General features: G+C 42.4%; 1 protein-coding gene across 5 annotated transcripts in view; it reads left to right on the forward strand.

Moving 5' to 3' along the window:
• The window catches only part of EVL (Enah/Vasp-like), a 142,796-nt gene that overhangs the window by 61,447 nt on the left and 59,473 nt on the right, over positions 1 to 21,876 (forward strand). For 3 of the 5 annotated variants that reach the window (XM_059850314.1, XM_059850317.1, XM_059850316.1), the window contains exons 1-3: positions 5,642 to 5,801; positions 14,242 to 14,410; positions 21,199 to 21,376. In XM_059850314.1, coding sequence (XP_059706297.1) covers positions 5,791 to 5,801; positions 14,242 to 14,410; positions 21,199 to 21,376 — 358 coding nt within the window. In that variant the 5' untranslated portion in view covers positions 5,642 to 5,790. Of the gene's footprint in view, positions 1 to 5,640; positions 5,802 to 14,241; positions 14,411 to 21,198; positions 21,377 to 21,876 lie in introns of those variants that run through there. The other 2 variants (XM_059850318.1, XM_059850315.1) reach the window with 2 other exon arrangements.

The following is a 21,876-nucleotide window of genomic DNA, read 5'->3' on the forward strand; positions in this document are numbered from 1 at the left end:
GTAGCTCGTTTGGGCCCAACAATGATTTGTTATTTTTCCCAGCCAAAGGATATCTGCAAATATCAGGGCCACACTCATTGTCCATCACTGTAAACACTGGATTTAAGATGGGGCTTCAACAGACCAGTATAATTTACCTTATTCTACTGCCTAACTGATAATACAGATGATATAAAAGATAAATTGCTGCTGCAGCTGGAATGGCTAAATTGCTAATAGGAATTTTGCCACCAACTTCAGCAAGGATAAAGCAAGTATTGATTCATGCAAAACTACCTCAGTATCCTGTTAAATGCTATAAGGGATTATTCCAGAGACATGAAAAAATGTGGAAGGAACATGGATGCTTTTAAAGGAGAGAGCTTCCCTGCATGTGTGCACCACGTTGTGTGACATGGCAGTGAAAGGTGTGGTGAGTTGACATGAAAAACTGCTGACTGTACTCATTCCACCTTCGGGGGTCCTTCTGCAAGTTGAAGTTTCCCTGTGCCTATAAGTCAGCTATTATTTCCAACCTGTCCTGTTCCAGGAAACAGAAATATCAGAAACAAGGCTAGAAACAAGGCCAGGCATTCTTCATCTTGGTGTGAAGCTAGCCTTCTAGAGCCTGCACAACCTTCACTTTGGGCCCTCACTTTTTAGGGATGGGGTTGCTGTCTTGAAAAGTGCTTTCCTAATGAATATCAAATTATATCACCTGAACATCAGACAGGCGTATGCCTTTAGACAATTGATAAAAATACAGTTATGTGTGATTTCTGATTGGAAATTTTGGCCAGCTGCTTCCCCTCCAGTCTCCTGAGCTGTTTTTATATGTTTTTTCTTTACTCCAGCATCCCCTTATGTTCACACTTGCCAGGCTGCACCTCACCCACCCATGTGCCTCTGAAGGGCTTGTGATAGAAACCTTTCCACAGGCTTATGGTGCCAACCACATGTGATAGGGGTGTCTCATGACACAAGTATCTGATCTGTTCAGTAAAACATGATGCTTGGATTGCATTTCTTAATGGTGGATAGCATTAAATAGCTCAGGTAAGTACCAGAATTGAGGCAGTGCTAGTTTTGAGTGAGAAACTCCTGGTCTTCCTTTGGGACTATTGTGAAGCTGGTATTTCTTGTTTCAAATACAAACCCCAGAAATTTACAGGACCACCCCATAAATCAAGAGCTACAAAAAAGTGATGTAGGCAGTTGAAAGGACCTCTGCCAACAGCTGCTGAAACCACTCATCATGTTTACTAAAGTTTAAGGAAAAATACAAGCTGAAGGTGAAAATACATCAGCTGTGGAGCAATGTTGGGGGATAGTATATGCTTGGTGAAATTAATATGAGAATGTTTTTCAGCTGATACCCCAAGTAAGTTTATATTTACACTCAGACCATGTCTAATGGCTCTTTAGATCAAGGACATTGCTAAACTTTACCATAAAAGAGCAGTTATGTGGAAAAGCTTGGCACACCCCTTAAAATCTGCGGTACAGAAAGGGGTTTGCAACACTGAAATCTCAGCTTCTGGAAAGGAAAGGAGGTGGTATGCCTGAGCTGAGGTACTGCTGTTTTTTGCTGCCCTGGAGCAGGTCTGGGTGGTGGGGCTGGTTCTAGCTATAGGTACAGAGGTGCCTCCTGCCTGCAGCAGGGAGGTGCCCACGCTGGTGGCTGCAGTGAGACTGCTGGATGGAGCCTTGGAAGATACAGCCCTTGGTACCACCAGCTGCCATGAAACAATGGGAAAATGTTTGTTTAATAAGGACTGTAAAATGTCCCTGGCACTCAGGACTCTTAAGTGCTTTCATAATTTCAGGGGAACTTTTCCTGGCAGACTTTGATCATGTTAAATTGATTTCCCATGATATCATAATGCTCCATTTGTTATGAATGTGCTGATTTGCGGATGTGCAATTAGCTGACTCAAGCAAAAAAAGCAGTATAGATACCCTGTGTATGAAGTGGCAGTTTATTTCTCTCCATATGGTCTGTAACTTGTTCCATGCTGCTTACCGTGGGGTCTGGGCTTGCTGCCCACTGCTCATCACAGTTTATAGAGAGGAAAATTGAAGGCAGCCACGGAGTTAATTCTTTACAATACAGTTATTTCCTTCAGGCAATACCTAAGCTGTTTGCATCAGCCAAAACATCCCCCTGGAAGCAGGTGAGTCCTGGCTGTTCCCTCTGCGGAGTGAGGGTGAGATGAAATCATCTTAGCAGAGGGCACTGCATGACTTGAGAGCCAGGGGCTTCCCAGAAGGAAAAAACAGTGCTTCCCAAATCCTGCCTAACTCATGGCCTTCAAAAGATTTTTTCCTGCCATGTGTTTTTTTTATTGCTACCTGAATGGATCTATACAAAGGGCTAAATCTAGTCCCTCTTAAGTGCATGGAAAGACTTCCTTGCACCTCGGCAGTGATGGTATTGTATCCGAAATTAACATCCCCAAAAAGACTGATTTGGAAAATATGCTCAGTGCAGGATCAATTGTTTTGCTGTTGAAGTGGCACCTGGCACCTCACCTCACTGCACATTTTTAACTCTTCTAATAGTAAATAAGTATATTTTACACTCCGGTTTCTCTTGTGCTCCTTTCAAATGAGTGGGGTGCATGAAAAAAAGTTATTTGAGAGAGCAAGAGCATATATTAACATACAGGGTTAAACTTTCTGAGGACAAGGAGTTTTTTTTGCCTCATCAGCATGTTGAACAGTTGCAAATCTCAGTGTATGAGGAAACGTCTTACATTCAAAGACTATTAACAGCTGTGAAATTAGATTTACAAATCTGAATATATAACTGCATATTTTATATGCTGTTGCATATCATTTGTGCATATATTCATGAAACTGTCTTGTAGTTTATGAAATTTGAGTGTAACATTTCAGTGGGAACTTCCAGATTTCCTAATCATGAAATCGTTAAATGAAAGACTTGCCATATGCAAATTTTGAAATTTGTGCAATATACGTTGCCTTTTGAGGATAACACAGAACTAAACCTAGCAGATATATAAGTATAAATAGTTATTTGGAAGGTCTGAAACATAATTATTAAGAAAAAAATATTTTAATCATGTCTACCTTCAAATAACTCTCAGGAGGGTATAGTTTTATACTATGATTGTGACTGTTATTTTTTAAATAGTATAAGCAACACATTCTACAGTGCTTCACTTCATTCTTAAAAATAGCCTGGGTTTTATGCTTGAAGATGAGTCATTTTCAGGCTGAGGCACTCACCTTTCTAGCTCAGCCTATAGCTCTAAGGATTGAAAATACATAACATTATTGTCTTATACAAATCACGATTCATCTGGTATTGACACTGTCCAAAAGAAAGCAAATCCAAGATTTGGGAGTCTTTGGAACATGAAAGCTGAGTACATGGCCAGCAGACGTGCTGCTTGCAAACCTATGGGAATATTCACTTAATTGCAACTAAAGCCTCGCTTCTGTGTTTAGGAATCCTGATCTGCTCCCACAGATCTCAGCACATGACTGAAATAATCTGTTTATCCAGCATATGGTTCTTTGTGAGGACTGGATAGAAGTCAGCTACTCGGTCTTATGTGTCATTTGTCACAGAGTGCTGTGTCCTTCTAAGTGCTCCCTTTCTAGTCCAGGGCCATGGAGGCATTTTAGCAATGCAAAGAGGTGATTAGAGGCACTTCTGCTGGAATGTATGCTGTGCTTAGTGAAATTAATTTGGCTTATGACAGGGGCCTAGAAAGGCAGCCCTGGGCTTTGTCCTACTCACTGTCACTATTTCCTAGGGTGACATTGGATGTGTCAGTAGTGACCTGCTCTTTGCTGTGCCTTCAGCATGCACAGTGCTAGCAGGAGAGGGGAGGTTGGGAGTTTCCAGGTGTGCTCAAAGGTTTTTGTTCAGGAGAGCCAAATCTTTAAAACCAGATTTTTCTAGCAGATATTATTGCAGCTGATATTTGCGTGTAAGGAGGGTAATATCTGCTTAGTTTAACAGGGAAACTATTCTACCTCATAAGTGCTGTCTCCTTTCCCCCAAATCAGTGACCATATCTATCTCAGACATATCAGAGAAATAAAAAGGCTCCTCAGATCTTTGCTTAGTTCATCTTCCTGCATCCTTCTGCCTAGAACAGTGGAGCCAGCATGGCTGATCTGGGCCCTTAGTGATTTTTGTCCATACTTACTTGGAGATGCATTTTTCAGGTTATAATACATGCAGTAAAGTACTATTTGCACTGACTAACTCTACAGTTATTGTCTAGGCAATGTGTGAGCTATACAGAGGAACTGCCCCTTGAAAAATTTTTAATTCATGAAAAGCAGGATTTTTTGAATGAAACAAGGTAGTGCCCAACATCCACACAGATATCAAAGAAGAAAGATGTAATGTCAGGAAAATGCAGCCAAACTGAAATCCCAAGTGATAATAAAATGCTTCATCAAACAGAAAGAAATAAAAAGAGAGAAAAACAAAAGCACTTCAGAAAAAGCTGTGCTTAAATGTCAGTGGGAACTTGAATTCTTGTTGGCTTTTAAACTCCCCCCATCAGAAAACTGAAACTCTTCAGTCATACAGAGATTTTCTGCAGAGGAACTGGAAGCAGCAACTGAGCAGGCGATGTACTACCAGCTGTGAGAGCAGCCAGATTTTGACACCCATGTTTTCACTAGGTGCCATTTCAGCAGTAGTTTCTGTAGGTCTTTCAGTTGGACCATGAAAGTAACAGGAAAAACAGCGAAGGTGAAAAGAGCTCTGCTCCCCTGCTTAGGTGGAGCAGTGTTTGCAGCCCTTGCTGCCCAGCAGAAACTGCACTGAAGGGTTTGTGTAGCTGGTGTGCCTTTCCAAATTCATCTTATTTCTTATACATCTCTCTTTTTGCTGAGTTAAGCAGGGATCTGAGGTTTTACAAATGTATGTTGCTCTCTGAAAGCACTGCAAGGATATCAGGAATCGTGTGATCTCCTGAGGGCTGGTCTCCTCAGGGCTCTGCAGGTTTTGCTCTCTTGAGCAGAGATTTCAGAGCCTATGATGCTGACTCCCAGAGAAAGTCTATGTGCCTCCATGGTAAAACCATGGCTTCTGACTGTGTTTCCAGCAGTTCTTCAAGAGCTGAGAAGACCTGCAGTTTTTTGGGGGCTTTGGGGAGTTACCTGGTGTCTGCACTCTGCATCCTCTGATCCAGGTCAAGTTGAGCAGATGTGCAAAAAGCATCTAAGTAGGTAGAGAGATAAAATTTGCACTGTGCTGTGCCAGTTAAAGTTCTGGGCTGGAGCTGGACCTCAGCAGGATGCCAGGTTGGCTGCCAGGCAGTGCAGGGCCCTCGGTGCCACCAGGGTTTGGTTCTGCGTTGTGTAAACGCCCATGCCATAAACCAATAGCAGCAATTTTTTTTTTTTCTGGGTCTTTTTTCTTCTGAGCTTTATTTGCTTTTGCTTTTTCTTGGGCAGTGAACCTGTGCCTTGAGAAAATGGGCAAAAAGTTTTTAACATCCATGCCTCCAATGAGGCAACAACGGCACATCTAATCTTAATCTATATTGTTTGTACTTTTGCTCAGCAGAGCAGCCATAAGAAATAATACATTTCTTCTTTAAAGCGCCTTCCCCGCCCCTGCTGTATGTTACTTCCTGCCCTCCTGCTCTCTCAATAGTGCTTCCCTTTCCTGTTTTGGTTATAAGCCTTCATAGAGACTCTTGGCTTGTCTCTGCCAAATTTGTCTTCTGCTCAGGTGAAACAGACTGTTTGGATTTGAGCACACGTGCTGGCTCTGAGCGCACACCTCTGTGGGATTGCCTGACCAGGTCCTCCTCCATGGCAGGCACGTAAGTATCTGGGGACCGTGCCTGTTGGCAGGGACTTTGTTGACCAGAATTAATGTGACTGGATGTGAAGGAGAGGACGGATTGTGATAAGCAGAGAAGGTTCGTGTTTTGGTTATAGCCTGATAGGATAATTTATAATTGTATAAAATGGTAATTAAGCTTTTATGGCAATGCTACATTAATATGCATCCCCTGGTAGTGAGGGAGAAGCTGACTTGATGAAGAGAGTGTTTCTTCATTCCTGATCTGCCTCCATCAGCTCGAGGGGAATTGTCACAGGTTTATTTACATTTCTTCTGGGATTGAAGGGAAACCAAGGCAAAGTGATGCCAGCTTTAATGAAAGATCTTTATGTTGATTTCCTCTATTCACTTTCGAGTGTGCTTTTCCTGGTCATTAGTTATGATTATGATCTTTCAAAGCCTTTTTTTAAGGTATCGTTCTCCTGAAATACAGATATGGTTGGCCCATGAGTGAGAGCCCTCAGTCATGTATTTTCACTTGACAGTTCAGTTTCAGATTTTGCATAATTCATATTTTACAAGATTAGGTACTTCTTGCTTTTATTTCTGTAATTTAAGGAGGAAGGGAAGTAGTTTATATTAATAGCAACCTGATCCAGTCAAGTTGCCTTTTTACTGTTTTTGTCTAATTGAGTTCCTGGTGTTTCTCCAGACCATTTACTTGACTCACTTTTACGATCTTCTAAGCATTTACTTTATATTTGCTTTTAGCAACTCCCAAAGTGTATCTACAAGGCGGTGTATAAAATCTGGAAGTGAGCCCCATTTCACAGAAAGAAATTTTACATGATTCAAAGCATTAATGGAGCAGTGAAGTTCCTCTATTAGGAGACCCCATTAGCAGTCAGCTGTTGGAACTTGGAAGGAAAAGTTTCCTGGAGCATGGCCTGGCAGCAGTGGCACTTAGCCTAATCACACCACTTCCCCAGTGAAGTGCCTTTTGCAAAGCAGATCTCTTTAAGCATTTCTGAACATGCTGAGTTGAGATGCTGATAACTGGAGTTCCCCTGAGAGACATTTGAATTCTTATGCTTCAATTCACAAAACCTACCAGAAGAGGGATGGGTTAAAATTACACAGCGCCGCATGGTTTAAAAATCTCAGCAACACAAACTAAGCAGATGTGCTGGCTTACAAGGGCATCAGTCTGTGGCCCTCTGCTCTCCCCAGATCTGCACTGATTGGCAGATGTGCTATTTAAGTGCTGTGGCAGACACTGAGAGGTCAGGGCTCTCACAGACCTTGCTGGCAGTGCTGAGGACTGAGCTGTTCTGGGCTGACAGTCAGACCCAGGTGAAGTATCTGTTCCACTGCAGTCATGTTTTGCATACTGTATAATTTTTTGTATTTTTTCTCACTTTTCCCGTGCTCAAGAGCATTGAGGGGTGACAGAAGGTTATGCAAGTTTCTCTGGTCATGCCAGGATTGTGTGTGTGTGTTCCCAAATTTAGCAACTCATCTGCCAAAGTCCTGGCTTAGTGTGCAGCCTGGGTGCCTCATAAACTGTCTCTTCTCTGGTTTCCAGCTGATATGTCTGCTGAAGGTATCTGCAGCAGATACTGGACAAGGCAGTTCCCACTGGGTATGCCAGTGTAGTGAGGGACAATTTAAAATTAATGTCTTATTCCTAACAGAAAGTAACTTTTGAATATTCTTCGTTATGGAGGTGAACTGGTGTTCATCTTACTCTTAATAGCCCTGTAAATACCAGTATTGCCATTTCCTGCTCGGTAAAATATGTATTTGTCTCGCAGGTGTGTCATTACTTTATTTAACAGCGTCAGTCCTTTTGAGAGCTGCTTATGAATATTTTTACTATATAAAATATAGTAATAATATAATAATTATTCCTGTAATTATTTAATATTAAACTGTTTAGATGCTAGAGTTTAACAGTGGAGAAAGGTGATGGCCAGGCACCTTCAGCAGATGCTCAGTGCAAAAGCCTCATCTCCCGCTGGCAGTGCAGACAAGCTCCAGCACCAAAAGATCTGCAAGGTGAATGTGCAGACCTGAGCAGGAGACCAAAAACCAGCAGCTTCTCTGGGAACTTCACTTCAGGCTGACTGGAGCAAGGGCAGCACTCGTGGGTAGGTCCCTCTGCATAGGCAGGCAACCAGGAGCCAGTGCAAATTGAGAACTTCTGACTACTGCATCCATGGGTTGGGTTTTCAGGGAATGCCAGGAAATGGAGCTCAGAAAACAACTGGAGGTAGTCATTGTGGCACCTCCATATTATATGTGAGAGTGTGACTGCTGCTATTTAAATATCTGCTATAAAATAGTCAAGCATTTGCATGTCACTGAGGACTAAAAGCACCTTCTTGGCTATAAAGCCCCCATGGGGCTGCCCTGTGGTGTGATCAAGGGCTGCATGCTGTATTTTCACTGTGAGGTCTTGCTGCATTGCTTGAGGAAGTTTCTTCAGGGCTCTGGGACAAAGGTGAACGATGGTGACACTGGCTGTGCTGCAACTTTGGTTGCAGAGGGAAGTGGACTTTGAAACAGGGGGTCCCAGGAGTCACAAGTATGACTGACATTGTGCTGGAGAAATGAGGCTCCCAAGAAGTGGGGCCATGAGCAGAGCTGGTGGTGAATCTCTGGTGGGAAGGCTGGAGAGCCTTTATCTGTAACCAGCTCAGATCTCAGCCATGGTCTCTATGTAAGCCCACATGACCTGACTGTCTTGTGCTCAGAGGGTCTCTCAGGTTTTTTGTTGTCTAAATCCAGTGGACAGAGAGAAATGTCCATTGTTTCAGGATACTACTGAAACACTTTCACTGTATCCCAGGCATTATTATATTTATTTAAGTGAAAGCTATTAAAGTGTTTAGCAAATTAGTATATTAGTGTTTGAAGTACACTTTAAAATGCTGCAGGAACATGACCTGTAGCTTGCTGATTCTGAGGTTAACACAGGTCTGTACTGGACAGATCACACATTGCTGTATACAGGATTTGGGGTGTACATTAGCAGTTTAAGCTGACACTGAGAGTATTCTCTCAGCTTCTTAAATCAGCATCAGCAATTTTTTGCATGTCACGTTTAACCACAAAACTGTGACTTGTGGCAGACTCAGTGGACAAGTAGAGTGAGATGTGCTAAATGACTTGTGCATTAGCCCCCCCACATTTTCTGGGCTGAGGTTTCATTCTCAAGTAAGGCAAGCCTAGGGCTAAGTAATGTCAACAGTTTCTCACACCAAGAAGAGTGATTAGATCAGTCTAAAATAATTTTAATTATTAATAATAAAAATATTGAGGGGGACATATGGGAGCTGGAATTGAAAAATAAGGTAAATGCTTGTATAAATAGCTATTTGCCTTTTCTATGAATACAGGAAAAGAGCATCTTTAAAGGTCAAAGAATCACGAGGGGCTTGATGCAAGGTAGATCTGTATTAGGTTCAAAGCATGAGGTCTTGATTTCTATCAAGGAGCTTTCAGAGAGAAAAAGCTTATGCTAAGGGAGTGTCTGTCCCAAGGACACAGTTGTGTCTGTAAATGTGAAGGATAGTGGAAGTGTCCAGGTCCACCTGGCATGCTGGAGTAAAGCCCACAGAATTAGGTGTTTGGTCCCAAAGTTAGCTAGACGTGGATATTTCTTACATCTTTTGTGAACATGATTTGGTGACCCTCCAAAAGCATTATGACCTTGTCCTGGCTCTAGGAGAAAGTATTTTAAACCTCTCCCTTTGCCTCAGAATTGTGACCTCTGGGTGGTTTGGTGCTGGACAGGGGGTCCAGGGTAGGACTGGGATAACCCTGTGCCATGCAGGCTCTGCACAGGGCTGCTGGTCAGAGGGGGCTCAGTCACTCAGTACCAAGCTCTGCAAAAGTTTTATTCATAAGAGGATAACAGTGTAAGCAGAGAAAACAGGTCAGTGAAGGAGCACAGTGCAGCTTGGCCACTTGATTTTTCCTCAGTCTGGAGCAAGAGGGAAAAGCCTTAGAGACCCTTCAGACCTGTCTCCTCCAAACAGTAGGGTTTGCTCTCTTTTTCCTGTTTATTCTCTGTGACAGGTCTTTTGTGGTTCCAGCCTGAGCTATTTGCTTGTATATTTGGATATTGTATATAACCCACTGGGCTAGGTAGTGCCAAGACACCACTTTGTCATGTGACAATTCACAAAAAATACAGGTATTTTCCCAAGATTCCTGGTGTTATCTATTCCATTTGTGGCTCTTTTTTGGCTGTAGATCTTGGTAATCACATGCTTACTAGAAGCCAGGAAGAAAGGACTGCATTTTTCAGGTTCTGAACAGATGGAAGAGGAGAGGAGTGTTACTCCAGGACAAAGGCACCTTCCCTGCAGCACTGTCTCAAAGTGCTGGGCAAGAAAGGTCAATGCTGACCCTTTCAAGAGGGGTTCAATCCAATTTAACCAATCTGCTGATTTTTGAAGATGAATCTTACACAGAAGAGATGGATGAGAGTGGGTCAAAATGTATCACACAGAATGAAACAAGCAGTATTATCTGCAAACTTTTTTTCTTAATTTACAGTTTTGTAGTATTGAAACAATATTCAATAAATCCCAACTATGAGCACTCGATTTTAGATATCACCTGTGAACAAAACTCAGCAGACTTTCTTTAACTTCAGGTAAACAAATGGTACTAGTGCAGAGGTTTGCCATCCCACAGATGTAATGCTTTTAGAATAAACAGGGGTGAATATTAGGATTTGGGGTCCCTAGGAAGAACCCCCTCCCCTCCACATTTAAATAAGATGACTTTCATCTGCCCCATAGTAAAGTGTAGCAAATTGGAGTAGATGTTGTGCACAAACCTGAACAAGACCTTTGTAATCCAGACCACTCTATGATTCAATTTTTTTATCTTTTAATACCTAATTACCTATGGTGGGAACTCAGGTGGATGAGTCTGACTGCATGTTAATGTAAAATAAAATATCAGTAGAAGAATTCCTGATATCTGAACATGTGTGAAATTTTATGAACCTCCCTCAAATACCAAATTTTCAGTAACTTTTGTGTATTAGGAAGATAAAGCAAGTTCTAGAAGTGTGCAAGCATAATTTTGCATGTAAATACTAATATCTAACAAACTCATATCATGGAGAAGGAATGTGGCTACAGAATTGTGTCACTAAGCACATTTATTACGTGTCACTTGTAGTTGACATTAAGTATCAGTGATGTATGGTCCTAAAGACAATCAAAAATTTTGCTGGACCTTTGTGAAACCACTGCTGCTTGATTTGTGTTTAAAATATTGTACAGAGAGTAATACAGAGATTCTCAGTGAGCTTTTTAAAGGGAACATTTTCTGGGCTGTTTTCAGAGAAGCCTCTTAAAGCAGCAGAGGGACAGTTGTGCCTTTTATGCATAGGAAGAGTAGAAAGTCTTCGGGATAAAGAGTTACTAAACTCTTGGAGTTGTCTCACTCCATTTAGGGGAGACAGCAAGCTAGCAAAGGGTCCCTGGAGGCATTTTGGATGTTGATAGATTGATGAAGTGCTTTGCAAGAAAGGATTCCCCTGGTGTGCTGTTTTATGTTCCTTTCTGCTATTTCACTGGAGGCCAGATAACAGGCTCAATCCTGTTTCCATTTAAATGGATGATGAAAAACTTCCATTGACTGCAGGAGAGCAGTGATGCAGCTTGATGTGTTGTTGCCTTATGTCACAGTAACAATTGGTTGTGGTGCATCAAACACTGCTCCTGAGGTCTGCATCTGTGTTTCAGCCACAGGGCAGCAGCAGCTCCTTTGCTGCTGATTTTGGTGGCAGCAAAGCCTGAAGACAAAGTTGCTGTATCTGCTGGGATCTGGGCATGGCATAGTGAGCAATGCCATGGTATTGCTCATGTCTGGATGGTTAGGTGTAGTCTCTTCATTGTAAGTAAGGATAATTTAATTAATTTTGACTAATTTAGCAGCTCGTGGTAATTGTGGGTTCCCAAATTCATCTGAAGTGGAGGCAGTATTGGGTTTTAGGCTTGCTCTGATGAAGCAGTGATGTGCTCTTGCTTACTTCAGTGTACAGCAGGACTGGTAGTGCTTGGCAAGGCTGGAGGAGAAGGACGTGGTGTCACACTGGCTGAGTGTGACTCTCCCACGAGCCACGTTTTCCTGGAGCCCCTGGCTCCTGGGCAGGGCATTGCTGTGCCCTGGGCAGCTGATGCTCCCCCCACCTCTGGAGCTGGAGGTGGCATAAGACACCTGCTAGCAAAGGCAGGTGGCCACCATCCATCTGCACTGGGGTTTTTTTTTTAGCCTTTCCACTTCCATATGACAAAGGCAGTGTGCCTGCTGTTTGCTGATATATTTCTCTCCCATTCTCCCCATCTGTGAATCCAAGGCAGACTGAGTGTCCCCCAGCAGGTCTGGAGGGTGCAGGCAATGCTGCCACTGCTGCCAGGCTGCAGCTCCTGCAGCAGTTGGAGGATTAGGCAGGCTGGAAGGAGCTCAAGTCCCTCAGCTGCTCGTGTCAGATAGGGAGGAGCTGCCACAAGACATTAGCTTACCTTAAAAAACAGGAGGGAGTGGTGTTTGCTGGGTAAGCACATCAGCAAATGTGCAGCTTTCTCCAGGTGTCTTGCAAAGAAATAGCAGCTGGTGGATGAGCTGGATTTTATGAATTCTGAACAATGTAAATGAAATAAGGTTTTGTCCTTCTGATCTGAATATATTGCTCTGGTAACAGAATTTAGCTGTTTCTACAATACGTAATAAAAATACAATTTATTCTGAATTTTCCTACCTTGTTCTTTATAGAGATGTCTGCTGGCATCATTGCTCCCTCTATAAATGCTGTGAGGACTTTCCAGGCTTTTACTCACAGCCTGGAGGAGGTCTGTGGGCTACCTGGAGGCTGTGCAAAGTGATTGACAAAACAAGCCAGAGTCAGTAGGCTTTAGTCTACCATAGGGGATACATCTGCTTTGGAAATCTTTTTGAGACCCACAGGTCAGAAAAGATTGAAAATTGCTGCTGTAATCAACCCAGATCCTCTTAATACTTGAAGTAACGTGCTCCCTTTCATTAAAATGATGGCAGTGATGGGGTCAGGCAGGTTTCGGTGTGCAGCAGCTGGTAAAATTTACAAGTGGTGTAATTTGGCACAGTGGCAGTGCAGCAGCGTGGTTTGGCATCACCCAGGAGCTTCTCCTTTTTGTGTGTGTGTGTGTGCTTGTGTGTGTGTGCATGCTAGGGAGGCAAACCCAAAGAAAAGAAAGGGGGAGGAAAAGGATTTGTGTGCAAAGCGGATTAACCACTTGCTGTTGCATTGTTGAAAATTATTTAATATGGCTTGGGCTGAGGAAGAGAGGTATGTATACCTATGTATAGGTCTAAAGTTAACAGGACAGTCATGAACTTGAAGTTTTTGCAGGACATAGATCTCCACAGTTTCATTTAGGTGCACTAACTGAATCATAAATGCATCATAAGGTGCACCATTTGCTTGTTGGAAATCCTTGTTACATTCAAAGACCTCAAATCTCCAAAATTTGCAGGATTCATTCTTTTCTTCAACTTGCATTTCCTTTGTTATAAGAAAACTGGCTGGGACATCAGGAGAGTGGAACTGAAATTCTGACCTGTATTGACATGTCAGAGCAATTGCCAGTGGCATTTATTGCCCTTGAAGGGTGTGTTTTATTATGATTCTCTGTATGTATATTAGTCAGGATATGACTAATAAACAAGAGATAATGTATTGAGGAACTTCTGTGACTATAAAGGACAAAAATAGTTATTTACACTATACAAAACAGTGGTTATATACTTTAATGCTGGCATGCATCCAGGTTTGTGGGTTCTCCTTCCCCACTTTCTTTGCTACTAGGATGAAGGAGGAAAGTGTTCCTGTGTGTTTTGCTCTGGGTATTCTGGGACTTCCAAGTGCGTCAGCGGGTCTGGGAATTAGGCGTCAGCTGGATTAACTTAATTGATTTCTTCAGTTTACCTAACATGGCTTTTGCTCCAAGGTCTGCTTGCTTCAGTTTTAAATGTATAACTCAGCTGTGGGTGTCACGTTTGTTTTGTCAGCAAGCTGTAAAATATTGGTAGGTTTTCATGCAAATGTAAAAGGCTTTGCTTGCCAATAGATACATAAAATAAATAGAGCATTCATGCTGTTGGACGGTTTTCATAATGTTTATGTGATGCAGGTTATTTCTCAGGGCTTAATGTTTTATATAAAATAGATTATTGGTTCAAAACAGCAGTATACAGGAGGTTTTTTAAGTCTGTGAACACATAACGTGTCAGCTTTAATTTAACAGATCGCATTCAAGGGATTAGCAGATCTCTTATAAAACATATGTTGAAAGCAGTAATGGTAGTTTCTGGTGTGGTTTTTTGTTTTTTTTTCTTTAGAAGTTTTAAGTAATAAGCAATAATCAGCAAATTCACTCTTTCTTTCCTGATTTTTTTGTTTTTCTCCCCAGTGAACAGAGTATTTGCCAAGCCCGAGCTTCAGTTATGGTCTATGACGATACCAGTAAGAAATGGGTGCCAATCAAACCTGGACAGCAGGGATTCAGCAGAATCAACATCTACCACAACACGGCCACAAACACCTTCAGGGTAGTTGGAGTTAAACTGCAGGATCAACAAGTGAGTAACTGCATCGTTTCCTGTAAATTAACCTTTGATCTCATTTGGTAAGCTCAATTCTATACCTAACGCAACGTTTCCTGCTCCCTCCAAGGCGTCTGCTGCTCTGTTTATACTCCAGCAATTCAGGTTCTGTATAATTTTTTGCACACACAATATATCATAAATTCTGACTGCTTATTTGAAAAGAGAACGTTTGGTAGATGTCAAAGAGATTTAAATGTCATTTCTTCCCCCCACCCCCCCCAATTTTTTCTTGTGAAATGAGTCCTATTCACTCTTCAGGCTTTGGTCTCAGCTCCTCCCAAATTACTTCTTACTTGTTTTTAGTACTATATTAAAAATAGAAATAAAAATCAATTGTTCTGCACTGCTGTCCCACAAAGAGTGGTTGTTACATTGCTGTGATAAGCAATTAGTTCCTTGTAATGCACTTTAAAATCCTAGGTGCACACTGTGATCTGATTTACAGCGGACTAATTTTGCAGGACCTCCTTGGGTATTAAAGGAATAATATGGGATTTAGATGATCAGAACTGGGATCAGACCCCCCTGGGCCACCAGAGCACGATGCTCAGCCCAGGGCTGCCACAGCATGGCTCTGGCAGCCTGGTGTGAGGCGTGCTGGGCAGCACGTGCCACCAGAGCTCCCTAGCCGAGTGTCACAATTATCCCCAAACAAAAGTTTGTTTGAGTGGAGTAGTGGTGCAGCACCTGCATTTTAGAGCAGGGATTTCAGAGTTGAGGGCTCCCCCTGTGTGCTGGCATGAGGCTGGTTGGCAGTGGCAGCCCAGCCTGCCCAATTCTTAGGCTCACCTTGGGCCCTCTGCATGGCACAGGGATCAGGAAAACGTGGGCCAGTGGGAAGTTGGCCCCTGGGAAGGTGAGGCAAGCACTGCTGCTGGTGTGACACTGGCAGGGGCAGAGCAAATCCAGCCAAGCTGAGCCAGGTCAGGCCAACCCAGAGAGCAGGAGCCAGGGCACCACCACCCCTCATCTGCCACAAATGTTGAATTGAGTATCTCCTTGTGGAAATGCTGATGGTCCTCAGCTGATGGCTGTAAAGGTGCTTGGGCCAACTGGAAAAGTTACTCAGGTTGCTTACGGGAGGTGACAGTGACTTTGTTACACCATGCATATACACAGTCATCATTCTGAAAAAGGAGAAGCAGAACAAAAATCGTTGGGTTTTGAGCACACTGGTTTTCAGCTCCTTGCAGTGCACTTCTGAAACTTCTGCTGAAAGTTTTGCGACTGCTTTTATTCTTTTCTGTCGAGCAAAGCCAATGCATGAAAGCAGCTCCGTTCAGAAATAGAAAATATTTTCAAAAATAAATGAAATACAGTGTTTTCTTAGCCAGTTATGAAGGCCAGCACTGCTCTGTCCCAGGCCATGCTAGTTCTTTATTTAACATAGCCAGCAGGTGAATGTAAATGATTTTCATGTGACTGCAATCTAAGAGGGAGCTGAATAGCTGGTGTAAAAGTAGCAGAAGTCTTAAAGTCAATATGTATATATGTAAGGGAGAATAAGTACCAGAGGTCTGGCTTAATCACACTATGCAGTTTAAAGAGGAGGACACATTAAAAAGTCAAATCTTAAGCTGCGCTTGGAACGTGCTTTGCATTAACTGTAATATTTTATTTGCTTGCAAATGTTCCAATTTATGAGGATGCAGCATGCTATCTGAAAATCATCTCAGTTCAGAAGGAAACAGGTAGAAGAATATATTTCTCTAGCGTGTAAAGACTAAAAATCCTCTTTTACATAAGCAGAAAGTATAGTCACCGTAGTCACCTAAAACTGCCCTTAAACAAAGTGCTCCCCTTAAATATGATTGCAAAAATCCAGTATCATGAATAAAGTCAAGACAGCGTAGTAGTATTCAAAGGAACACTCTGAAAGTCTCAAGATTCAGAATTGAATATATTTTATATGAGTCTCACATGGAATCATAAGCTTGCTAGGCTTGCTAAATATTTGTATTTAAAGAGAATAGAAATGAATTTCAGTTAAAATAATTATTTGTTCAAGCCATTTCATGCTCACTCTCAGGTTCTGTTAAATCTCACTGAAATTGAGGCTTTAGTGAAGTTGTCGATTTGCCAGAAAAGACATATTTATCTGAAAAGGACCAATCTTCAGCAAACTGGACCAAAATGTGATTTGGCATATGATGAAGCTAATGAAGCTACACAGATTTTTGAAGAGTTGAGAAACTAGTTTAAAATATGTAATACAATAATACCATGGAGGAACAATTCATACATTTCTTACATACTGTTTGTCAAGGCACAGACTAGAGTAATTGCGGCTTCATCCCTGCCTGATTTCCCTTTAAATTTTATTGGTTTAGATTATACCTCTAATAATATCTCTCTTTAATTTTCATCTTCTTTTTCATTTTCTGTAGACTCCTTGTCTTGTCTCTGTCTTGCTGTCTTTCTGTTTTCTGTCCCTTTTTTGGTGCATGTGCTGTAGCTTATGATGCTGTATTCATGTTCTGCTTACCTTATCTCCTTATCACCTTATCTCCTGTAACTGGCAGTGTCTGTAGAGTTCTCCACAGACAAATATGTTTTGTAGAGCAGCAGAGCTGGAGCATCATTCTCCTCCCAGGAAGTGGCCACCCGCTCTGGTTCCCCGTGTGTGTCTGGTTCACCGTGTGTGTCTGGTTCACCGTGTGTGGCGACGGTGCTGGGTTACAGACCAGCAGTACCTGAGCTCCCCTTCCTGCTCTGTGCAAGGTGCAGCCTTGCACAGGCTCGTGCTGGCCTGAGCAGGAGCCTTCAGAAACCCCCAGGTGCTGACTTGAAGCTTTGAAGTCGCCACAGGGGCCAGAACTGGTTTGAAGCTAAGGCCAGATCAGTGTCACAATCACTTCACATCTTGAGGTTGGTGTTTCCTTGAGGCCTTCATTTTGGACTTGATGTTCATTGAGGTCTTTTCCAGCCTGAACAATTCCATGATTCTGTGAGTCTTGAAGACAGCAGTGGCAATCATGTCTTTTACACCCATGTTGCAACTTGCCAGCTGTTGTTGTTACCTGGCCTGTTGTAAAGGTGACATGTGTGAACTTCAAGTTCACAAAGCTAACAAGCAGTAGCCCCCCATTCTGGAGTCCTGATCAAGTGAAAGTTTAAAATTAGGACTTTACATCAAGTGATGTCAGTTCAGCATGATCTCATCACCCAAAGGCACGAGCTGAACAAACAGGCAGGGAGGAGGGTGCAACTCAAAAGTGAATCACATCTCCTGAGGGGCTGGTGTGTTCAAGTGGCTGAGAAGTGAATTCAGGGCCTTGGGGAAGGTGAGACATTTGACATGTGAACCCAAGCCAAAACTGAAACAGGGACAGGATTCTTGCAATATAAGCTAACCACAGCATTTGAAAAGAAAGAACCAATTAATCACTGTTGTAACTTATTAGAACTTCATCAGGTTTGGGCCTGCCTACAGAAGTAAAGAATCTGGCCTCAGCTGTAGCAGTTTTTATATCCTTGCTGTTTTAGCAGTCGTGGCTGCTCCCTGAGAGACAAGCCTGAGTGCTGGCAGCATGGCAGGGCCCAAGCTGCTGAGCCATTTCATGCCCTGCAGAAACAAGCAATTGTCTTGTCCTGGTTCCATAAGCAGGAGTATTGGCAGTGAGGCTTGTGTGGGAACTCCTCCCATGATCCTGGCTGTGTGTTACACCTCAGGTGTTGCCCTGTCCCCTCTAGCCCCATTCCTGTGAGCCCCATCAGCCACCACCATCATCACTGCTGACAGCCCACAGCTCCACAGTCAAAAGGAAGGGCTTCTCGGTTTTGAGCTTTTGTGCAGATTCTAAAATTCCCTGTTGCTCCCAGGGAGCCTACACCTGAAACTGAGGTGAGAGGGTGAAGGACAGTACTGGGTAGAAGTGCAGCAAGTCTTTTTGTTTTAAACATTGCAGTGATGGGAACATTTAAATGTGGCAACATAATGATATGCATGACTGGTCTGTGAAACTTCTTGCCACCTAAGATCATTGAAATACAGAATTTAACAGGCTTCAAAACAACACAGACATTTATTTCAGTAAGATATATGAGTAAGACTACATTGTTTCAGGATATAAAATACTCAAAGAGGGTTGAAAAGGAAAAAAGTGGCATATAAAAGTCATGTTTCAGCTTTTAAGTCAAATTCTAAGGGAAGAGTGCTAGGAAGAACTGTTTGCCATGGACAAATCCATAATTTATTTCTTCAAGACTTCCAGCGAGAGCTCCTCCAGTTCACCTATTGTTGACTGCAACTGAAGATTAAAAGATGAACTCTTGGTCTGCTCAGCCTGGCAGATGTGCTCTCTTACTGACATATGACACTTTAGAGTAAAGATTCCTTAGAAGCCCCTGTAAAAAAACCCTATGCTTCAAACAGGGAGACCTTTATTTTAATTACTGCTCTGAAGCACTTCATTATGATCATGTGCCTTGGAGAGTCTCCACACCATCTGTACAAGACACCTTTGTGCACTCATTCTTAACAACAGCAGGAGATCCCCTCCTCTTTTTTTCCATTTTCTATAAACACAAGCCAGAGGAGATAAAAACGATAGTCTGGCTATTTTAAGTTTCATTTCCCAGTGTTTCATTTCTCAGCAAACTCTGATTTGAGTTTGAAGACAAGGTATTGCATGTGTGGGCATCCTGATGATTACTGAAGGTCAACATTCACATTCTGTCTTTATTCAATTAAAGGATCTAACCCTCAGAACAATGCAGATCCTTGGAGTTCATTGGAAGCAGGTTTTGAACAGTTTACCTGACTTCCATTAAACAACTTTTGGCATAGGTTTTTACAATTTCTGCCTTTCATCATACAGCTGCACTGCACCCTCTGGTGCTCTTTGGGCTTTGATAGTGGTGTCCTTTGAAACAGAGGTTTCTGTTAGTAGGTGAGAAAGACTCACTTTGAAAGCCTGGTAGAAGCTCACAGTCTTTCTAAACTTTTCCTCAAAGATACTGCCTAAGCCTTCCCTGGCTTGGTCTACTTAAAAATGGTTGTAAGACTCAAAAATTGGTCCACGTTAAAAATGTTGGTTTAGAAATCCAGGCATGAGTCTACTTGATGCTCAAGAGACTCTTTGAATGTGAGCAGCATTGGTACAGGCTCTCTCTCTCAGAAGAACGGGTGATGTTCTCATTTTTCAAGGAGAAGTGGCTTTCCAAGCTGTCAGATACAAGAGGAAGTTCAATGCCTCTGCTGTGACCAGTTTCCACTTCATTCTGGTTGGTGTGGGTGTCTCCCCACGCAGTTGGGATGCAGTTCCCATTTCCAGGGGACTAATGCTTGGGGGCCTGCATGCCCAGTGTAGGGCTGCATCTTCCTTTGGCTCACAGGTTCTCAATTTCTCAATGAAATGTGTCCAAAAAAAGCAGTGTAGGTCTGATTGCTTCTCACTGCATTTTCATGGAGCCTTAGTAATGATACTGGTTTGGGTGCAACAGCTGGCCCATCCTATTTGTGCCTAAAGTTAGACCAAGGATTCAAAGACTGTCTTCCACATCACTCTGTAATGCTGGCTCTGCAAGTAAATGCATCCAAGAAATAAGAGTATTTCTGTAATCATCTTGGGGTCTAGTGACTTCTTTGCTGGTTTCCATAATTCTTTGTATATTAATATAGTAAAGTTAGAAGACATCTGTTAACTGTATCAATGAGACAGTGTTATCCTTCAAAAAATACTAATGTGAGTAAAACAATTTGTTCCATATTAGGTGCTCATCTAATGTTTCTCTGCCAGTTTAAACTGGCAATCCCCTGAAAACTCAAAACTCAGAGCCAGGAGTTGTTAATCTTTGAAATTAGTTGTTAAAGTCTGCCTGTTTAATTAAGAATTGTCAGTCATCTACCAAAATGGACTAATTAAATACACTGAAGCTTTTTAGTTGCTAACAGAAAACATTCCAAAAGACTGGTTAGACTGGGAAAAAAAAAAAAAAAAAAAAAAAAGGTAGGTTTTCTGGTATGTGAGTCCACCTCTAACATAAATTCTGTGTACAAAGTGGTACAGTGGTGCAGTGGACACTCCTGCCTCCCCACCCTTAGCTAGCACAGCTTACACTTTTAGCAGAGGAGGTTTCTGTCTGGATCCCAGCTGTCCTGTGTAGCTGGATGTCCCAGTGCCCTGCCCAAGGATAAACAGAACATTGCATTTAGCAGATTAAATTTCACAAAAAACAGCCTTCTGCTGCAGTCACCCCTTATGTGGAAAACACCACACATACAGCAGGGGAGAAGGTGGGAGAGGAATGGTTGTCTGGGTTTGTCATTGCCTGATTCTAAAGAAAAACTAGCACAAGAAGATAGTGATGATCAGACACATGGGAGGAGGAAAGCAAAACTGTTGCAATGAGTCAAACACTTATGTGCTATAGGGCAAGGTTAGTGCCAAGAGCTCTCTCTGGCTCTTTTTCTAACAATTGTGCATGATCATCCTCCAAAAGATGGAAACAGCTGCTGGCCCTGGCTCCTGACAGCTGTTTGCAGCATCTGCACAGCTGCATCCTATGGAGGTGCTGTAAAAAGCAGGAGCAGGTAATAGATTTTGCAGAACTGGCTTGCAAGTCCCCGAGGCTGAACTGTTGTAAATCTCACCCCCAGATGTGGGTCTTCTGTCACTGAAACAAACACTGCCTTACCGTGCAGCCATGCAGGAGCTGCCTCTACCCATTTAGGTAACCTTCACACAAGGGTTGGGTGGATTTTCTCCCACTGAAAACAGAGTTACTGTTAATCCTTACCCCTCTGTTTCAAATCACAGGTAGTGATTAATTACTCCATTGTGAAAGGACTGAAGTACAATCAAGCAACTCCTACCTTTCATCAATGGCGCGACGCACGGCAGGTCTATGGCTTGAATTTTGCAAGCAAAGAAGAGGCCACCACCTTCTCCAATGCAATGCTGTTTGCTCTGAATATCATGAACTCACAAGATGGAGGTAAAATAATCTCTCTTTTTCTGTGACCTTTTAACATGCTTGTTACCAATCACCTACTGCAGTTGTATTGGATATTATGCCATTATAACACACGTGATAATAAAAAATCTTAGCCTTTAGAACAGCATTTGCTATGGTATGAATTGCACATTTTCAGATTTTATTTCCCTTCCTGCTCATTTTTCATGGTGCCTTAACTCACCATAGGAAGTCAATAGTTATTTGGGAATGCCTAAGCAGGCAGGTAGCCCCATGGATTTATGTGGATCTGCACATGTGTTGTTTTACATATGAGATGGCAGGATAAAACTTTAAACAGAAGCTAGAGTAAAATTAGCAAAATCTGAGAGGATAGGACTCGGAGCTGGTATTTCCAGTGTGTTAGGCCAGCTTCAGCCATTGGCTCTTGCGGGTCAGCTTTCCAGAAGAGGAGTGTGAGGCACCTTGGTTATTGAACACTCTATTGACTGTAAAAGAACTTCATGGTGAAGTTTGCTGTT

Source organism: Haemorhous mexicanus, chromosome 6 (genome assembly GCF_027477595.1).
Source record: "Haemorhous mexicanus isolate bHaeMex1 chromosome 6, bHaeMex1.pri, whole genome shotgun sequence".
NCBI lineage: Eukaryota > Metazoa > Chordata > Aves > Passeriformes > Fringillidae > Haemorhous > Haemorhous mexicanus.